Source organism: Mercenaria mercenaria, chromosome 18 (genome assembly GCF_021730395.1).
Source record: "Mercenaria mercenaria strain notata chromosome 18, MADL_Memer_1, whole genome shotgun sequence".
Taxonomy (NCBI): Eukaryota; Metazoa; Mollusca; class Bivalvia; order Venerida; family Veneridae; genus Mercenaria; species Mercenaria mercenaria.
This window is the reverse complement of record NC_069378.1, coordinates 21,161,729-21,183,721: the sequence shown is the minus strand read 5'-3', so window position 1 is coordinate 21,183,721 and position 21,993 is coordinate 21,161,729. Positions and strand designations below refer to the sequence as shown.

The 21,993-nt window shown below is 35.0% G+C and overlaps 2 protein-coding genes across 4 annotated transcripts in view; one reads left to right on the top strand and one right to left on the bottom strand.

Moving 5' to 3' along the window:
- LOC123537870 (armadillo repeat-containing protein 8-like) overlaps positions 1 to 525 on the bottom strand; it is a 57,808-nt gene extending 57,283 nt beyond the window's left edge. For 2 of the 3 annotated variants that reach the window (XM_053529952.1, XM_045321757.2), the window contains exon 1: positions 406 to 525. In XM_053529952.1, the coding sequence (XP_053385927.1) occupies positions 406 to 423 (18 nt within the window). In that variant the 5' untranslated portion in view covers positions 424 to 525. The remainder of the gene's footprint in view (positions 1 to 405) is intronic. The other variant, XM_045321755.2, reaches the window with a different exon arrangement.
- LOC123537871 (gastrula zinc finger protein XlCGF52.1-like) lies at positions 507 to 17,219 on the top strand. The gene is made up of 3 exons (XM_045321758.2): positions 507 to 596; positions 11,496 to 11,819; positions 12,598 to 17,219. Exons 2-3 carry the CDS (start codon positions 11,507 to 11,509, stop codon positions 13,503 to 13,505), a joined length of 1,221 nt encoding a protein of 406 aa, XP_045177693.2. The 5' UTR covers positions 507 to 596; positions 11,496 to 11,506; the 3' UTR covers positions 13,506 to 17,219.
- Positions 17,220 to 21,993: the final 4,774 nt, after the last annotated feature.

Below are 21,993 nucleotides of genomic sequence, written 5' to 3'. Positions count from 1 at the left end.
GAGGCAGATATATGGTAAAATTCAATCTGTGAAATTGGTCTGCCTTGCAGTCGAAAAACTGAGACTAGGTTCAGCTATGTGTGCAATCTGGGTCATTTTTTCTGCAAAACATAGTGTCCTTAAACCAAAATTTTACTTCACATTTTAAAATGAAAACAATTATTTTGAAAGACTGAAATTGCGACATTATACCACATTCCTTCAATTTTCAAATTTACTGTCCCCTGCCCTTAAGACACTGAAATTGGTCAGGAGCTTTATGGAGTTCGTCTTTAAACATCATATCCGACTTCCCCTACACTAATCAAAGTGCTTCATACGTTCTTCCTGACATTCTTTTAAAGTAATTACATGTTACTTGGAAAGAAATACTTATTTTGTATTACTGGTGAAAATTACAATTACCATTGACGCAAATAACATTGCAAAAATACTAAAAGTCGTCTTCTTTTGTTCAGACAAAAAAGTCTCCACTGACAGACGCTTGATTTTAAACAAGCAAACAGTTCTGTCACTTGTTTCAGTCACCCGCTTTTTGGCAAAATTTTTATTTTGCGTGCGGTCTGCAGTCAGTTTACGAAAAACGAGCACAGATGGTATGGTATTTGTTCATTTAATGTCTGAATTCATATTTCAGGTGATGGTTGAGGGAAATTTAAATGTTGCCAAAAGTTTCTAGAAATTTCGTTTGCACTTTGCAGGTTCTCACATAATTTACTAGCCCCATGTGGTTCTGGGACGATCTGTGTATGAAAAGAATTGGAACCACTGCTTTACCCTTGCATGATCGTAAGAGGCGACTGATAGGGTCTTAACACTTGGTTTTGCAGTAACTCTGTGATTTCAGCAGGTATGCAAATTTTGATTCCATACCTCATGTTTTTATTTCGATGTAAATGAGATGTGAAACCAAAATTTGTAGTCCTGTTTGGCGCCATATAACCTATACTGTGTTGGTGCGCCATGAAACCCAAATTAATAAATAAATACTACCATGGGCAATGTCCCAGTCCACAGACACTTGGGGCTTTGACAATCTTAGTATTGGTCAGCAGTTTTCTTCATATTACCGTCACACAGACATATCTGACTGACTAACACGAACATGTTTCGTAAGCATCTGGTAGCATTTTGCAGGGATATACATTAGTCAAATAATTCCATGTTCAGATGGTTTTATATTTGTGACTTGGTCGATTTAAGTGACGTCGTGCATATTAATAAGACAGTCTCGGAAAACCCAGAATATTGACATTAGAATCCAAACTTTGAAAGCCATTCACCGGCTGGGCGACGGGTACTTGGGAATACCGAAAACTACTCCATTACCGAAAACTACCGAAAACCAGTTTTGATTACCGAAAACTACTTATATTTCTAAAAGTATTACTGTTTTGGAATTTAAGTTAATATATTCTGATAACATATAATAATATATATTAACAGACGAAATTTTGAAGAAATATGACAATTTTAAAGTGGTTTAATTTGGATTTTATTAAAATGAGTGATAATTGTATACTAAGTTACTTCCCTTTGATAAAATAATCGAATAGTATTAAATGTCATTGTCGTCACAAGTTTGTTTTATTTGAATATAACGGTTATAAATAATTGTATTATTAAACATTATCAAATTATGATTGCATATGATTTTTTAAAGACCAGTGTTTTAGAGAACAGCGGATGTTAATGGATTATTATAGGTAGATAAAATAAATAATTGTATCACGTATCGTAGAAAATATTTTCTGAAAGCTTAGATATTCAAGGTAAAAATATTTTCATATTTGCATTTATCTTTTAAATTTTATCCTCGCATACTTGATGCTTTTAGGAAACGTAAAGCCTAAAATGTTTTATATTTGCTACAAATTGAAGAAATTTCTGCTGACACGCGTGAAATTTGAAGCATATAACAGGTCAGTACCATATAACAGTCTGTGACGGTAAGCTATATAAACGAAATCGTACTAAAAAGACTTTATATGAACATTAACATGAATAACATGATCTCCATTTTCAGATAAAGTACATCAATTAATTAGATTTAAATAACAAATAACATGTTTGACGGGTCACGGCATATATTATGTCCGTACTGGACGGAAAATAGACTTTTTGCACGTGTTATGAGCGTTGCAAATTTCCTGCATATTCAAGTAATTATTGCTTGATAAATGTTTATAACTATCCTGCTGGTTATTGGAAAAGACATTTTTATTTAAAAAAAAAGACATCAGTCAAAACGATTTCTTGAAGATTGTTGAAAGTTTTTATAATTGGTCAGTGAAATACGTGTCTGTTTTAATGCATACTAATTTTGAAAATACTTCATTATTATCCAAAAATCATTACGTTTATCAACAATTGATTCTAAAATCATAACGGCTGAATATAAAGAAGTTATATTTACCTTGACAAAGCTGCACTTGCATCGTAGTTAAATCCAGAGAAAACACAACATTTGCACAGAAAGTTTAAGTGAGCAGCAGACCAAGTTTTCAAGTCCTTAGAACTTAAATTTGCACAATCACTATGTACCCAATTCTGACAATTGGAACAATGTATGCCTTCATGGCACTCAAGAGCACAGACAGAGCATGGATATTCCATAATGAAACCAAAGACAATGGTACTGAGGCTACTTTTTCGTAAGCTTAAATATACGTTAAAAACAAAGAAGACAACAAGCTATGAAGAATTAAAATGAGTGACAAAACTTTTTTTATGTAGTTTCTTCTGATGTTAAGTAGATTAAAGAGAAGCAGATTCAATAAGAATCAATTTCAAGATATATTGTTTTTAATAATTACCTTTAATGTGTCGATTGAAAGCTCAGATTAAAGACACATTGTTATCACCTTAAAGAACTTGAGCGGGAATGTATTTAGCACCATACAGATGGATTAAAGATGCACGTGCAAACCTGAAAAGACTCTAAATATAAAATTAACACTCATTAAATAATTAGTTAATATATCAAAAAAATAATTTTCAACCAGGTATGAAAAACATTTATACTTACCTTTGAACTTCTTTCTTCAAACACTCTACAATTATTACTCACCGTTTTAATGACTCGTTGATATTTTCTTTCGACTAAAAGTGCAAACTTTCTATTAAGACAACAATTAATTTTTCTCAAAAATCAACTTAATAATTTTATATTCATATTACGGAAACTCTAAAACAAATCAGTGTAACTGATTTTGTACAGTATATATATGAAAGGGAAGTAACTCAATGTTTCATTTTCAAAGCGTAATCAATAATGTCGGATAAAACACTTAAACATGGACGAATTAATTCAAAATTTCGCCTGTTATAATAAAATATTATATATTAATAGTATGTATTAAATTTAATATCATAATAATAATACTTTTAGAAAAATAAGTAGTTTTCGGTAATCAAAACTGGTTTTCGGTAGTTTTCGGTAATGGAGTAGTTTTCGGTATTCCCAAATACCGCTGGGCGACTATCTCAGGGATATAAATTAGCAGGGGCCCAGTAGCCCATGGCCCCTAGATTTTGGGCTGGGCCCCTAAATTATTGGAGAAAATGCCCATATACCTAATGTTAAACATTCATTTTTGACAGTCTGGGCCCCTAAATAAAAATAGCTAGTTTATATCCCTGTATCTTGGAAGATTAATTGTTTCGACCAGCTTTAAATCTGGTCGCACTGTGCGAGTGTTGATTTATAGGAAGTGTCTAGCAGTCCGGTAACCGGACGACCAGCCTGCGGTCTAGCCGTCCGGTTACTGGATGGCCAGCAAATCATCAGTGGATTTTCTAGCCGTCCGGTAATAGATTTCTTAATGAATAAGTAATGATTTTATATAGTTTTAACTGTTATTTACTTAAGATATCAATATAGCCTGTTCCCCTATATTCTCGCGGTACTAATGACTAGGAGTGCAGTAAGTAAGCAAATAAAAATATATCAGTCGTTTTGTTTAATAAATAATTTCAAATAATTTATAATGTATTGAAACGTGCAATTTTTGATCCAAAATATAGCTGAAATACTCCCGATAATCACATGTCAACATGTACACTTTCTACCATTTTGATTTTGTTTGTCCTTGGTATTTTCGCGTTAAAGATGTTGTTGTTGTAGTTGTAGAAATATTGTGAGGTTACATACCATTGTATTTTTTCATTTTCGGTAAACTAAGGAATACTGTGTCTATTTGTAAAAATTACCGTTTAATTATAACAATGTTGGTAAAATTATTTGAAATTTTCCGCACCCAGTACTTGACAATTTACTCCATTTTGACAGTCTGCCCACCTAAAAGTGCTGTCCCTTACCAGAACCCTGACATAATTTGGCAGTATGTAAGCGCTAAAATCTTGTTCGTTTCGGAAATTATGGTACCGAGACGAGAAATAAAGGGAAGCGGGGCATTGTGGGATCGTCGTTCATCCGAATCGGGTCTATCTATAACAGACGACTTAAACAAAATATTGGCGAAAACGATGTTAACAAGTGAAAAATACAGGGTTTTGGTTTAACTGGATGGAAATTTAAGTATTTCAACAATTAGAAAGCAAAATCACCAAAATTCTATGCATTCTGGATCAATTGATGAAAATTTGAACTGAAAATGAAAGTAGGTTGTTAGTAAACAATGTTCAGATGGCGCTGCAGTGCAAAACGGAAATACCGCGAAAATACCAATGACGCGAGAATACCGTGGACGACTATACTTATCTGTAAACAAAATATTGTTTGAATTAATACATACCAAAGTAAATTTTTCATCGTCTAATAGATTAGCGATTTTTCAGTCGATAAAACAATCTATTTTTAGAAATGATAAAATGTTGATCGCCGAACGTCCATGTAATTTTGTAAAAAGGGATGTTTTTCTAACGGCCTAAACTTTAATTCTTTAAACACAATTTTATAAAAAAAAATATTGATGAATAGAAAGCAATTCATTAATTAATTTTGACTTTTATTCCGAAATAAAATGGATTAGTTATGAACGCTTAACTACTGTTTTTTTATGCCCCCGAAGGGAGGCATATAGTTTTTGAACCGTCTGTCAGTCTGTCCGCAATTTTCGTGTCCGGTCCATATCTTTGTCATCGATGGATGGATTTTCAAATAACTTGGCATGAATGTGTACCACAGTAAGACAACATGTTGCGCGCAAGACCCAGGTCCATAGCTCAAAGGTCAAGGTCACACTTAGACGTTAAAGGTCATTTTTCATGATAGTGCATTTGTGTTCAGTCCATATATTTGTCATCCATGGATGGATTTTCAAATAACTTGGCATGAATGTGTACCACAGTAAGATGACATGTCCGCGCAAGACCCAGGTCCGTAGCTCAAAGGTCAAAGTCACACTTAGACGATAAAGGTCATTTTTCATGATAGTGCATTCATGTCCGGTCCATATCTTTGTCATCCATGGATGGATTTTCAAATAACTTGGCATGAATGTGTACCACAGTAAGATGACATGTCACGCGCAAGACCCAGGTCCGTAGCTCAAGGTCAAGGTCACACTTAGACGTTAAAGGTCATATTTCATGATAGTGCATTGATGGGCATGTCCGGTCCATATCTTTGTCATTCATGCATGGATTTTAAAATTATTGGGCATAAATGTGTACCACAGTAAGACGATGTGTCGCGCGCAAGACCCAGGTCCGTAGGTCAAAGGTCCTAAACTCTAACATCGGCCATAACTATTCATTCAAAGTGCCATCGGGGGCATGTGTCATCCTATGGAGACAGCTCTTGTTTCTAAAAGTTTTTAACATCACCCTGCCAGCTATTGAAATTATAAATGTCATTTAAAACAGTTATTCATGATAAAAAAATATTTGAATTCTAAAATACAAAGATCGTTACTATTTAAAAACTGTTTTAATTTTGAAAATACAGTGAAAAAGTTGTTAAAATTTAAAAATACTGATCCCACAAAAGCATTGTTTTGCCCGCCAGATGAACAGATTTTAATAAGTGACGTCATGGCGATCTCGCCATTATTGATTTAGGCATCGCAGGAATAATGCAGTGATTTATTCTAAGTTAAATCTCTAGTATGTTAGACTGGCTCCCGTCCCTATGTTTGTTCTTATTATGGTTCAGCCATCAGATAAAACTGTGCTATTTTAGAGGTTTAAAAGTTTCTTATAAAATGTTTCCAATATTAATATAAAAGATAACCATGCAGCCAGGGAGCCAGGCTACTAGTATGTATTCACACAAAATTTTGTTTGCAGATAAGTATCGATATCTTTAGTAAATTGTCAGGTTTCATTAGTAATTTAGTTATGCATTAGGAAATCTATTACCTGACGGCTAGAAAATTCTCCCAGGATTTTCTAGACGTCCGGTAACCGGACGGCTAGAACGCAGGCTAGGCGTCCGGTTACTAGACAGCTAGACACTTCCTAATTTATAGGAAGTGTCTAGCGTTATGGATCCGTCCGTACCTCTAGACAAGCCTGTTAGGGGTTTTCTAGGGGTATGGACCTCCATTTTTCTAGAAATTAAGGGTCATTTACATTTCAAATTTTGTTGAAAATGAAATAACAAATAAGACTTCATCAGAATTCACCTGAAACTTGGATCTAAATGGTTTACAGATAACAACGTTCATCCGATTTGTTACATTTTCTTTTGGAACGTAAATAACCGAGAATCACCAAATAGATCACGAGGATTCAAACTGGCAGAAAAAAGATATAAAGATTTAACAAAATAATATTAAATATGTTGGGGAAAAAAGCTATTTTTAACGATAATTAACCCTTAGTGTAAATATGTTTTCCACACATTTGGTAGCCGTTACGAGATACAAGAGACGTTTTCACAAACAGTTTCTTCTTTTTCTTAATGTCGGATAATTGGTTATTAAACAATCAGTTTTGTGCCGATCATCATTATATCTTGTTAAATAACAAAATAAATAGATGCATATTATTATGCCTATTTTTTTTTTTTTTTTTTGCTGAATTTCAAATAGAATTCATTTAAGGGTTAGATTCACTCATTAATCTGTCATCAACAGTTTATTTTACAACAAACTAATCGGCACGGAACAGTGTAATATCATTTGGAGTTCCTTGGCTATTTAGGTTTTTAAAGAGAAAGTAAACAGTCGGGTGAACGCTGGTATCTGTAAACCATTTAGATCCAAGTTTTAAGAGAACACTCGGGTTAAGTCTTACTTGTTATTTCATTTTAAACAAAATTTAAGATATAAATAACCCTAAATCTCTAGAAAAAGGAGGTCTGTACCCCTAGAAAATTCCTAACAGGCTTGTCTAGGGGTACAGATCCGTACCTCTAGAATCAGAATCAGGTAAACACGTGTATCGAGAACCAATTCTTGGGCCGCTTATATCACTACGGAAAAAACAAATGCCGAGGAAAAAAACTATGCGCCACGTATTTTCGCCAGTTCGCAAAATTTAGCACCAAATTCTTAAAATTATCGCAAATGGCGACATTGGCGATCGGCAGCGGAGGCCCTGCCCCTAGACACTTCCTAATCTATATCCCTGTTTTGAAAATACCCTAATATACTCTTAGGCCTAACAGGTCCAGGAAAGTGGTATATTTACAGATTGGAACTTGAAGTGTCTAAGGTATGGATCCTTACCTCTAGACAAGCCTGCTAGGGGTTTTCTGGGGGTATGTACCTCCGTTTTTCTAGAGATTAATGGTTATTTACATTTCAATTTTCGTTGAAAATGAAATAACAAATGAGATTTTATGAGAATTCACCTTAAACTTGGATCTAAATGGTTTACAAATACCAAGGTTGAACCCATAACCAAGGGACACCAGATAAATCATAAGGATTCAGACTGGCAGAAAAATGATTAAAGATATTAGCCAATCAGTTTCTTAAATGCTTAATGTCGATTATTTGATTATTAAACCATCAATTCCGTGCCGATTATTATATCTTGTTAAATAACAAAATAAATACTACTGTTTGCAGATCAAATTGCCCCTTCACATTTTTTCAAATCGATAGAGTTGCACGTTTACGTCACAAAAATGTGAAGCTGAAGCTATTTTTTAAGTAACCCTGACAGGTTAACCCCGCCTCATCCACAATAAATTATTCATTCACTTTGTCGTGAAACTTTTTTCCTTTATCTTGACGTCACACAGAGCATGCGCTCTGACTCTATCTTTGAAGTATCGCCGTACTTGCAATACATTGTAACGTGCAGTAAGGTGATAAACTGATAATGGATAATGTTTTAAAAGTAGAATATAGAATGTTTCAACTACGTTCAAATGAAAACAGCGGTTTTTGTTTGTTATGACAATTATTATCAACGAAATTTCCAACCACGCAAGGTATACAAGGTTTTATAGAAAGGTATCATTGAACCTTCAGGCTGCGTAACACTTGTAGATCTGTAGACTCACAAAAGTCAAAATAATTCGATGTTTAGTTTGTTTTATATTTGTGACCGTCACTCTAAAAGGACCAAAATAATTGAGGATAAATAACAGCACACCATCGTGTAAAGTTATTGGTTTTATCGCTTGCACTTTATGTGTAACGTTAATTGTGTTTTAAGGGGAATTATGATAACTTTTACATAAATTAATGAGGAATTGAATCCCGCTTTTGATTACATGTCTAAATAATGAGACCTTGGGAAGACCGATTTTACATTTTGATATTTTACGTTGTCTACCTAAAGGGGATATCGACCAGTCAAAAAATAAACGATATTCAACTCTTGAGTACAATGTAAGTTTTATTTGAATTTATCTATATTCGCAACAAAATCAGCATTTAAACCCAAATCTAGCGATGAGTCGACAATTTCTTTCGAGTGGAGAAAATAACTCGTAACTGTTTCCTAGGATCGCGTCCAATTAGTTTGACTAAGACTCGCATATATTCCATAAGAAATTGCCGACTTTTTTCAACTAAGAGGCATGGTCGGTTCCGGGATTCGATCTTATGCCCTTCAATCAATGATGAGCGAATCCAACAACTCTAGTCAGGCACGTTTTATAATTATAGTGAAAACTAAACACGAGATACACTATTTAAAAGAAAATTCTGCAGCAAAAGGTACTGAAATTTAGGCAGAAAAAGGCCTGTAATGTATAAGAGGGTGTCTTTTTTTTTTCACATCCACGCTACCTAAATGTAGTGTGCATTGCGGCAAGATTCATTTAAATTCTAAATGTAGATTAGATCTGGTAGGCCTACATCTGTTACAATCTGGTTAAACACCCGTTCCAGCAGTATTTATGAGTATTTAAATCATCATTTCTCGGCGATGCAGCCAATGTAAACAAGTTCATTCAGTATATTTTTACTCGTATCGGAAAGGCGGAGTTACCTGTATAGACGAGATCCAAAAATAACTTCAGCATCACTGCTTTTGTGATGTAAAGATACAAGTCTATTGATTTAAGAAAAGGCGAAAAGGCATTTTTGATCTGCAAACAATAGTAGGTGCATGTTATTATGCCTAATTTATTTTTGTTTTCTGCTTAATTTCAAATATAATTCATTCAACGGTTATTTTCACTCATTAATTTGTTATCAACAGTTTATTTTACAATAAACTTAGCGGCACGGAACAGTGTATTCCAGGGATATAAATTAGCAGGGGCCCAGTAGCCTATGGCCTCTAGATTTTAGGCTGGGCCCCTAAATTGTTGGAGAAAATGCCCGTATACCTAATATTAAAATTTTATTGTTAACAGTCGGGGGCCCCTAAATAAAAATAGCTATTTGGAGTTCCTCAGTTATTTAGGTTTTGAAAGAAATGGTAAACAATCGGGTGAACGCTGGTATCTGTAAACCATTTAGATCTAAGTGATGAAGTCTTATTTGTTACTTCATTTTCAACAAAATTTAAGCTGTAAATAACCCTATACATGTATCTCTAGAAAAACGGAGGTCCGTACCCCTAGACACTTCCTTTTAGATCTATAAATGTACAGATTTTTCAATCTATAAATTTACATCTAAAACTAAAATTGAAAACTGTTAAAAACCATATTTAGACTCAAAATCGCAGCTTTTTCCCCAAAACTGATCAAAGTAAACGGTGACTGAAAAATGGTGTCACACGCAGCTTAAAAACTTTGAAGACTTTGACTTACAGTCATCATACATGTACTTCATTTGATTATTGTCTGTAATCAGTAGGTCAAAGATCAAGGTCCAAGTGACCTCTAAACTGAAAATGGTTTCAGCTCAGGAGTTATAGAAATCTTTTGATGTCAACTTTCTTAGGATGGTTGCCTGTAGTCAGTAGATTACCTCTTACGTTTTTGAGGCTATTTGGTCAAGGGTCAAGGTCACTGCATACAAAACGACATACCTCCTTGCCTTTGATTGGCCATCATGAGAGGTTTGTGAGTTTTACAGACTTCTCTTGTAACTAAGTTAACAGACTTTAAATTTCTGTTTTTAGCTCATCTGATTTTTTGAAAAAAAATGATGAGTTATTGTCATCACTTGAGCGGTTGTCGGCGTCGGCGTCGGCGTCGGTGTCGGCGTCGGCGTCTGCGTCGGCGTTGCCTGGTTAAGTTTTATGTTTAGGTCAGCTTTTCTCCTAAACTATCAAAGCTATTGCTTTGAAACTTGGAATACTTAATCACCATCATAAGCTGACCCTGTATAGCAAGAAACATAACTCCATCTTGATTTTTGCAAGATTTATGGCCCCTTTTGTACTTAGAAAATATTAGATTTCTTGGTTAAGTTTTATGTTTAGGTCAACTTTTCTCCTAAACTATCAAAGCTATTGCTTTGAAACTTGGAATACTTGTTCACCATCATAAGCAGACCCTGTACATCAAGAAACATAATTCCATCTTGCTTTTTGCAAGAATTATTGACCCTTTTGGACTTAGAAAATCAGTTTTCTTGGTTAAGTTTTATGTTTAGGTCAGCTTTTCCCCTAAACTGTCAAAGCTATTGCTTTAAAACTTGCAACACTTGTTCACCATCATAAGTTGACCCTGTACAGCAAGAAACATAACTCCATCCTGCTTTTTGCAAGATTTTTGGCCCCTTTTGGACTTAGAAAATATCAGATTTCTTGGTTAAGTTTTATGTTTAGGTCAACTTTTTCTCTTAAACTATCAAAGCTATTGCTTTGAAACTTGCAACACTTGTTCACCATCATAAGCTGACCCTGTACAGCAAGCAACATAACTCCATCCTGCTTTTTGCAATAATTATTGCCCCTTTTGGACTTAGAAAATCATTTTCTTGCTTGAGTATTATGTTTAAGTCCACTTTTCTCATAAACTATCAAACCTATTGCTTTAAAACTTGCAACAGTTTTTCACCATCATATGTGGACACTGAACATCAAGAAACATAACTCTATCCTGCTTTTTGCAAGAATGATGCCCCTTTTTAGACTTAGAAAATCATGGGTAGGACAATATTTCTATTACACAAAAAAAAATCAGATGAGCGTCAGCACCCGCAAGGCGGTGCTCTTGTTTATTGTAGTTACTGGAGTAATGGAACAAGAACAAGGTGACAAAATAGTTCATGAAATTGAGGAAACCTTCTTTGATGTAGAGCCTTTTAGTGCTCTTGAAGAACCCCTTCAAAAACAGTCAGAAGCTGGTTCTGAAATGAACATAGAATATGTTACCAGTGCAAATGTGGAGGATGGAGTAAAATCAAACTCATTGCAGGCTGAGGGTGATACTGTGGATGCAGATGACAATACTAATGTGGAGGGTGATAGTGTAGATGCTGATAAAGAGAGTGATTTAGACAAAGGTGATTCTGACGATTGTTTTGAGGATGAAGTTTCAGGGCGAACAGGTGAATTTTGTTTTCATCTCAGAGTAAAAACAGCACATTTTAATTGTTCCAGTTGTAGGCATATTATTCATCCTGTTTGTAGAACCTTGGGAAGACTGACTTATTCACCACTCGTAGTCATTGCAAAAAGTGTTAACTCTAATAGTACAAATGTACCATGCCAGTGTGTCATTGTGATAACTCTGAAAGCACCCAATGTGAGAAAAAAAGCCTAGTAATGAACCCAGGTATGACTGAATGTTCAGTTCTCATGAAGTCATCACCAAATGTGTGTGGTGAGAGGCTTGGCTTGAGCTGCCATCAAGATATGTTTCAGATTTCTATGCAGTGCATTATAACTATTATACTGCACTGGTTCAGAAATGGAAACTTTTCAACAGCTGGCTCTGTCAGAACACAAACAGTTAACTAAATTACAGGAACTATTTTAATTTTCTGTTTTGCTTCTTAAGTCTTTATGTGGAAATAATCCAACTGGCAGGAAGGTCTGTGGCTCTACCAAAGTGTCCATCTGTCCTTGAAATAATACTTGGAAGGAATCCTGGTATCTACCTCCATTGTCATTCTAGAAAGTTATATTCATACCAACAAGTATGTCAGATTATCATACATGTGGGTTATGGTTTCTTGAAACCCAACACAGTAAAACATACTTTAAATTCATCTCAAATGGAAAGTTTACTGGAAGTCTATGGTAATATTGTTAGAGATTTCTAGATTTCTGAAGAAAGAAATGTACTTGAGAAAGTCTGTTTTGATACATTTTATCTCATTCCAGTTATTGCCAAATTCGGAGATTCTTCAAAGATGTCATCACAAAAAACCATGATACAACCTTCAGTTACTGAAACAGAAACAAAGTTGGGGGAGCGTGTATTTACATGCTCCTTGTGTGCAAGATGTTATAAATGTAAGAAAAGTGCCGAGTATCATATAAAAGTGCAACACAAAGCATATAGTTTGTTCTGCCAAGTTTGCGGCAAAACGTTTAAACTTCGGTACGATTTAGATCGACATCTTAACGTGCACAAGGGAATTCGACCCTTCCCATGCCCAGAGTGTGATAAATCATTTGTGTGCAGATCCAGTCAAATGCGACACAGGAAGTTGCATCATTTGATAGGAGACATTTATAAATGCCATAATTGTGATAAGACATTTCGTGCCGAGACAGATTTGAAAAGACATTTGTTGACCCACACAGGGGAGAGACCTTGGTCTTGTGGCCTTTGTTCAAAATCGTTTGTGAGCAAATCGAGTTTAAAAGTACATGAAAAGAGCCATGATGACTCTCAGAAGTTTTCTTGTGTGGTGTGTCATAAAATGTTTCATATAAAAACTGATCTAACAAGACATGAAAGTACTCATACTGGGGATTTGAGATGGGAATGTGCCATTTGTCAAAAGAAATACTCCGGAAAATCAGCTGTAAAAAGACACATCAAAGATAGTCACATATTCGGAAAGGTGAAGTATCGTAAGAACATGAAAGTTCAAGATTTGTTGGAGTCAATTACGGAAAGCAGTATTGACTTGAAGGGATTTGATGCATTTGCAAAATATAAGGAAGATAACTCTGTTGAAAACTTGTTAAAGGCAGTAGATTCATTCGTTATATACAAGGGAGATAACAATGATTCTGAGACAACAAATGAATTGCAATTCAAGGAAGACATCTCTGCTTAACAACTTCTGGAAGATAGTTTAAGGATGAGAAAGATGAAGATTGCAAGTTTGTGTAATACAAGGAAGACAACTGTACTGATGTCTGATTTTGTTTTACAGTGCAAGGGACTGTGGGTTTGTATGTGTAGTATTCTTAGTGTCAATGCCTAACTTGGTGCAAGCAAGTGACCAGTTAATCTAAAATGTGAGTAATTTGTTAAATTATTGATACAAATTTATGTAGTTCTGTTGAAAGTTCAGTAACACTAATTTATGTTAAAAAGTGATGCAGTTCTTGCTCAGAAATAGTTCCAGTGATTTTTTTCAGTTTTGGGGGAAGGGGGTCTGTGCCCTTTGGAGGGGGAAAAATTCAACGTAAAACTAAGAAAAGGGGAATTTTCATTTGTGTTGAAATAAACTATAGTTTCAAGTTTATTGATAAATTCAGGGCCCATAAGAGCATCTGACATGACATATAACACAATGTAGCATATCAATACCAGATAACCAAATAAATTTTTCAAATGTGGAGGATAAGACATCCAATAGACTACCAAAATTTACAACAGACATTAGGTCCCTTCTTAAACAAATCGGTGAGTGGCTGTTTTTGAGTCAGCTAAACGATGTAATCGTTTTGACGAGTCCTTGCTATCCAGCGATTCTCTAAGTCTAAATGGACCAAATAACACAGTGAAGATTTCTCAAACTTCAAACAGTTCACTGCAAGAATGAAGTTAAGTTGCGTGAATTCCCTTTGCTATGACCAATATACGATGTAATCTGTCATATTTATGACTTGTAATTGTGCAATACTCGAATGTAACTCATTAAGCATAAATGTGCATTTTATGAATTGCGCAGGCTTACAAAGCTTGCGTAACATCCAGCGAAAGACAAAAAATAGTTCCACAGGGCTCCAGATAAGATGCGTATTAGCGTAAATTACGTATAGAAATAATGCAAATACGCATGTCTAATAATTTCTAAACGTATATAAAATTACAGAAATGCACACAATGCTTTTTAAAAAACAAAATCTGAATCGTCTGGATGCGTTAGGTAACATAGCCGATCCCGATCAGCCTTAATTCTCCCACATTGAACGTATACACGCATCGTATGATTTCTATAAACTTTGCGTGGGTTTCTACACACACACATGGATTTTGCAGTAAGTAAACGGATAAATTATCGGAAGAAGAAGCTCTTACTGGTTTGTTTAGTTACTACAGATATTAAAAATGATTTTAATTCTTATTTTTCGAGAAATAAACAAATCGGCGAAACATTAAATTGTATTTTCTTGTAGTTTTTGAAATCGAAAGTAGATCGTCTATGTTTGGCGAAAAAAAAACACTTTTTTATGAAAAGATTTAAATAAGAGGTAATTTAACCGTAAACTTCAATGTCAGATACTGCCAATTGCTGCTAAATGTCTTCGTATCATCACAATTTGTAAAATATATTGTTCAAACTGGAGAAAAGTGTAATCGTATCCGGATATAATATTTTGGGTAAATATCGAGCTGTGTTATGAAATTTTAAGAAAAAAAAACTAAAAACAAACTGAAACTGGTAGACTATACTGTCAGTACATCAATCATTAGCCGACTCAGGCCATTCAGGCCTTTGATTTTATTTGTGTCAAAGTCTGACATTTGCAGTCACTGTTACATTTGACCTGTCACAATAAAAACAAACTGTAAAAAACAATGTATGCATTGGACTAGTCCCTTCCCAAAGCATAAAATCAAACCCTGACTGACTAGAAGATGGAAAACTCAACACTACCTGGCCAAACAAACAGAATGCAAATCATTTACAGACTAACATTCAACAGCGTTGTTGTGCAGAATAATAAAGCGCTTCGATGATTCTGATTTATCAAGGGAAGTTACTCCAACCGGTGTCGATGTAAACAAAACGCGAGATACCGCGGTGAACTGTTTTCTATATGAAAATAAATAAAATAAACTAGTGAATTATGATTTAATTGATTGGAATTTTTTTTTATTTTCAGAGGGGAATTTTAGGCATCGGAAAGGGGAAAAAAATATACTATTTTGAGGGGGGAATGGGGCCGAATTTCGCCGAATATTTTGGTGAAAAAAAACGCTGAGTTCTTTTAAGGTAAATCCTGAGCTAACACCGTCAGGGAAATAAAGGGAGGTAATCACAACTGCGGATTTTATAACACTTCCACTATGTTGATTAAAAACTCAAACAGGTTACAATGTCAGGGCTCACTCTGGCGAGAGTCAGGTTGTAGTCGGTACTTTAGCCAAATTAGAAAAATGTGTAGCCAAATTGTTATCATTGTAGCAAACTATGTTGCCGCAAATTTTTTTCTACTATGATGAGTTCCATCGTTAAAGAAACTAAATAATAGATTAACAATTATTTTAAAATTCTTATTCAAATAATCTAATCTACATACAAGATACCAGCATAGAACACAAAAAATAGCACAGTATTAATTATAGCACATCATCAGCAAGCTTACATTTGTATTTCTTCTGTCTTTTTGTATAGCACTAACACATTCACATATCTAGTTTAAAATCCTTATGTTCTTTTTCATTGCCTATACACTAAATGCTTTGGAGTATGCATTTTAGTGTCCTGAATCTGGTCCATTAATTGCAGTATACATCAGTAGGTTACACACAAGCAATATGTCAGAGATGGACTTATTACCACCAAGTGATTTTGCTTGAATTTTAGGAAACTTTTCAATTCTGATTTTGCTCCCTCAAAGCCAAAAGATGCCAAATAAACAATAATGGTGTCTAGTTCTTTTTCCAGAGAGTCAAGTGGTACAAATGGATTGGCTTATGCAGACCCAGAGCCTTTCCAGAAGTTTCTTGAAGGAAAACAGACACTATCCTGGTATAATTAGCCAAAATGGCATCCACTGACCCTTTGAAACCCAACCACCTTGTGTGTAACAAATATTGGAGTAAACAATTACCGAAAATAAGATTTAGCGAAATATTAATAGATTGATGTGTACATAACAAAAATAATGTGATAATAGTAGTTTATTTCTTTAAAGTAATAGCTCTAGCTTAATCAATCACTACTGTTCTGATCATAAATTTAGGTTCAGCTTATATCCTGAATTCATATCTTTAAAAGTTTATTTTATTCAAGTCCCCTTGTTCTTCTTTCTTTTTCATATTTTCTGTTGTTTCTATCATGCTTTTAAAGTATACTGATTTTTATGAACTGTTTCCAATTCATAACTTGAGAACCACTAGGCCCAGAATGTTGAAGCTTAGTGGGATGATTGGACATGCCAAGTAGATGATCCCTGTTGCAGTCTACCATCAGTGTCGTTTTGACTTTTGCTCCTGTCCCATACTCTCCTGTTGTAAAATACTGCAACATGTGTTATTTATATAAATATCCAAGCCATTTCAGTATACTGGATGTATAAATCAGAGTCTGCTTCTTATTCTTGAGACTTCCCTCCATTTGTCTGGCTGGGGAATTATTTTAAATTTACAAGATCTTCTATACATTCAGGCAGTCACAGGGCCCACGCTGTCGTTCGCCACTCGAGCCATTTGGCGAATCTGCGATGAAAGTGGCGAAGAAAAATCGCGAGTGGCGAAAATGAAAAAAATGTTCGTAATTTGGACCGCCATTTTGTTTCAGACGTTCTAAATTGTAACCTCCGAGAAATTATGTTAAAAAACAGTTGACTGGTTCCGATAATTTTAGCTTATAAAATTAACTTATTTCGGGATAGTACTACCCAGTCTGCGTTTACTTAATTACATATAACAATGTGTAATAAACATCTTGACACGCGAGAAGATGCAATTTGCAATCAATTAGCAACCGATTATCGGGTTAAAATAATCTTTTTGTTTTGTTGTCATTACGGCAGATTAAATGATTGATGCCTTTAATTTCCATGGATCAAATAATTAATAAATAAATCGGCAAAATAATGAATGGTTTGATGAATGTTTTAACGTTGTCGCCACCGTGAGACAGTATCTTAGTCACGGGTCCAGTGTATTTTTTGTTTAATATAAAAACAACCTTTTTTCACACAAATATGCTTTCTATATGTTATAGTCAAATGAAAAATAAAATGATGACAAAAAATCCGGTCACAATATCATACACGACACTGTGACCGGATTTTTGTTGTCATTTTTTTTTTCATTTGACTAACATATAGAAAGCATATTTGTGTGAAAAAAGGTTGTTTTTTATATTAATAAAAAAAAAAACAACACTGGACCCGTGTCTGTGATCTTAGTAAGTAATTAGTAAAGGTGTTTGCCAAGTTTTTTGAATGTCTTTAAAAGTTAGGAATGGATTTGAAATGTAATCCTGTATCAGGGTAGATTTCTCAGAAGCACAGAGCACCAAAAACACAGACCCCGGGCCATGCATTTACATAGTAGGCCCACAACAAAAAGAAGCTGTAATGGAAAAATATTTCAGACAGGTTGCTTCAAACATCCAACAACATTTTAAAATACAAAACTTGCTTTAGAGGTATACCCACTTTCATTCAAAAGTCCCCCTTTATAGCTAGAATATCACCATTTGCTTATGGGAAGTAACAAAAATTTTCAACGCGCCGCAGGAAGGGAAACCTCTCCAGCAACCTCCCTACCGTTCCCGAGAAAAAAGGTGGCTCCAACTTTTTTCAGCCCAGTGTGGGTCCTGAGTCAGTAGGTTTTTTTTGAGTTACTTATTCAGAGCCTTGAAATGTATTACTGTAAGAGGAATATAATCAGACAGAAGAGTATAATGCTGCTGAAAAAGTTATTTATTTTTCCAATAATACTGTTTTATTTGTTGTTTCTTTTTTAAAATTTAAATATTTCTGTGAAATAAAAAGCAGTTTTCATCATCTCGGAATGGCATCTTTCAAAGTGATTCAAACAGCATAGTGAGGTATTTGTCGTCTCTCAAATTGACCAATGGCTCTGGTACTTTGCCGTCACTGAGAATTTCTGGCACAAAGTGTTCTTGGTATTTTGACGAAACTGTTAAAATTGCTGCTTTTTACTTGTTATGGAAAAAACACTAACAAATTCTCCTGTTCAGATTGTGAAGGCTCTGGCACTTTCGATAGCTTTGTAGCTGATCGCGAATCACCCTCATCTTCATCATCAATGGCAGTTTGTCCAGTTTCCTTTTTAGCTTGACTATTCATAGTAGAGCTATTGGACTCGCCCGTGCGTCGGCATCTACATCCGCGTCCCGATTTGGTTAAGTTTTTGTGTGTAAGCTGGTATCTCAGTAACCACTTGTGGGAATGGATTGAAACTTCACACACTTATTCACTGTGATAAACTGACTTACATTGCACAGGTTCAGTAACTCTATTTTGCTTTTTATGCCCCCAAAGGGAGGCATATTAGTTTTCAACTGTCCGTCTGTTTGTTCGTTAGGTAGTTTTTGCATGAAGGCACTTTACTCAAAACCACTGCACCCAGGACCTTCAAACTTCACATGCTGATAGTACTTACTGACTACACGACCCCTACTGACTTTGGTGCCACCAAGTCATAGGTCAAGGTCACCAGGTCAAAGATCAAGGCGCTGTGGGGGCATTTGTCACCATTAGTGACAGCTCTTGTTTACAAAATTATGCCCCTTTTTCGACTTAGAAATTTTTGGTTAAGGTTTTGTATGTAAGCTGGTATCTCAGTAACCAATTGTGGGAATGGATTGAAACTTCACACACATGTTCACTGTCATGATCTGACATGCACTAAGCAGGTCCTATAACTCTGCTTTTCCCCCAAAAAATTATGCCCCTTTTTCGACTTAGCAGTTTTTGGTTAAGTTTTTGTTTGTAAGCTGGTATCTTGGTATCCACTTACGGGAAAGGATTGAAACTTCACACACTTGTTCACTGTCATGATATGACATGCAGTGCAAAGGTTCATTAACTCTACATTGCATTTTTACAAAAGTATGCCCATTTTCAACTTAGCAGTTTTTGGTTAAATTCTCATATGTAAGCTGGAATCTCAGTAGGCACTAATGGGAATGAATTGAAACTTCACACACTTGTCCACTGTTATGAACTGATAAGCACTGTGCAGGTTTCATAACCCTGTTTTGCATTTTTACAAAATTATGCCCCTTTTTCGACTTTCGTATTCATTCAATTGACAAGGCTGTTGAATAGTTGAGAGTTGCTGTCCTCTGACAGCTCTTGTTTTGTTTCTGCTGAAGTGAAATCAATGTCTGACATTGATTATGGACCTTTATCAATAACCAGTATGTTTTATTTTGAGTTACTCTTTTTGACAAATCAGTTCTAGTAGCTGCCTCCAGATAAAACAGCAGGGACCCTGTGTGGCTACACGCCTCTCCCAGACCAGGCATACAATCACAATGTGCTGCATTGATAACCCCTGTTGTATCCACAATCACCATAAGTGTAAGAGCAGTTTCATTCGTCCTCTGAGAATGCTTAACCCTTTAAAAAAGACCAACATAGTAAACTTTCAATAAGCTGCACATGACAATTATAAGTTTCAAGATTTACTGCAAAATTTAAGTGTAGGTTTTCGTACTGTAAGTAGTTTTTGCTCATATGGTTTCAGTGATGTATTTTTAGTATAAGTAAAATTTTGAATATGGGTCATCTAGGGTCAAGAACTAGGCCACCCAGTCAAATTAAAGAAAAATCTTGTGTACCCAGTAGGGGCTGCATTTTACTCTGGATATTCATAAGATTGAGTCAGGATGATTGCCTTTATGAAATCTAGGTCAAGATAGAATATGTTTCATCTATGGTAAAAAACTAGGTCACTAGGTCAAATCAAAGAAAAATCTTGTGTATGCAATACAGACTGGACTTTTCAATTGACCTTCATGAAATTTGGTCAGTATGATTGCCTTGATGAAATTAAGGTCAGGTTTGAATGGGTCATCTGGGGTAAAAAAATAGGTTGCTAGGACAAACCGAAGAAAAATCATTTTGTATGCGATAGAGGCTGTATTTTTCAATTGAGGTTGATGAAATTTGGTCAGAATGAGTGCCTTGATCAAATTTAGGTAAAATTAGAATGTAGGTCATCTTGGCTCAAAAACGAGGTCACTAGGTCAAATTGAAGAAAATACTTATTCACACTAGAGACCACATTTTTGGTCCAATCATAATGAAAATTGGTCAGAATATTTGTTTTAGTTAAACCTCTAGGTCAAACATGTTTACACTATTATGATGTGTTTCTCAGGTGAGCCGCCTAGGGCCATCTTGGCCCACTTGTGTTAACAGGAGATGTCAGTAAAATTGATTTATATTTTAACTAGTATCCATTATACTGTGAATCAGCTCAAGATTCTTACCTGTGTTGTCACATGTGTACATTCTTTGAAAGTCCAAGGTGCTGACTCTTTGAGATCTGTGACTATTGGTTCTGTTGATTTCTTGGATGCCCAGGCTGCTGACCCATTTGCTATTTGTGACTGTTGACAGACATTGTACAAACCTTCAGACTTCTGGGCTGTTGATGTTTGCAGACTGGAATATATAAACTATCAATACAGTATACATATTAAGAACAATATAGTAGTTTATCTATGCACATACATAGGATAGGAGCTTCCTTCCTATCTGTGACTTAACTTCTTTCAAACAGACATACTATTTTGGTCTCAAACATATGCCTTTCTTTGTCGGTACCACTTCATTTTCTGGCTTCCAATACTGTCTTATGTCCACGCATGTATACACTGTTTTCTGTAATGATACAATAAACATTACCTGTAAGGTGACTTCAATAGGATTGCTTATCTTGTAACGGTTTACCTGCATAGGTAAATTTGTCTACAAAATTCTTACGCATTAATGTTAAACTGATACCTGTCTTCGTTTGTTGCTTAGCCACTCCCTAATGTCAACTCTCATTTCTGCACATAACGATCAATTCCCAAAGCGAAATAACATCTGGAAATTGCCATCTTTATTGCTTCACTATCAAAACTTTAATGACAAGAAAGAATATTCCACTGTAATATATACATTGATGTCGCATTTGATTTGTACACAAATATGAATATTTGATTTGTTGTCTATATATAGATATTCCGTTCTTCCATTGGTAGTTATGTTTAGAAACAGTTGTCATATATATCTATAGACAGACAAGTCCAAACATGTCCTATCAGTAAATCCTTGGGCCAAAAGGGTAGGCAGTAATCATAAAAGTTGTCTTCTTTGTTTTGATATACACTACTCTGATCTTCTGACTTGGATGATTGGTAAATCCTAACATTCCTATGTCATAATTAAACGTTTTAGTCAGTCCAAAACGTTTCCCGACTTGTTTTATTTCATCAGGTGCATTCAAACATTGTGAATAGATTCATTCATTATGTTCCTGTTTAAAAACACAGAAGCATTGAGATTGCTAGCATCTAAGTGTTTTTCCACAGTGTGAGAAGAAAGCACAGTTTTTATCTTGAAGAGAAAACATCTATTAAGTCTCCCACAGACCAATACTGGTGATTAAGT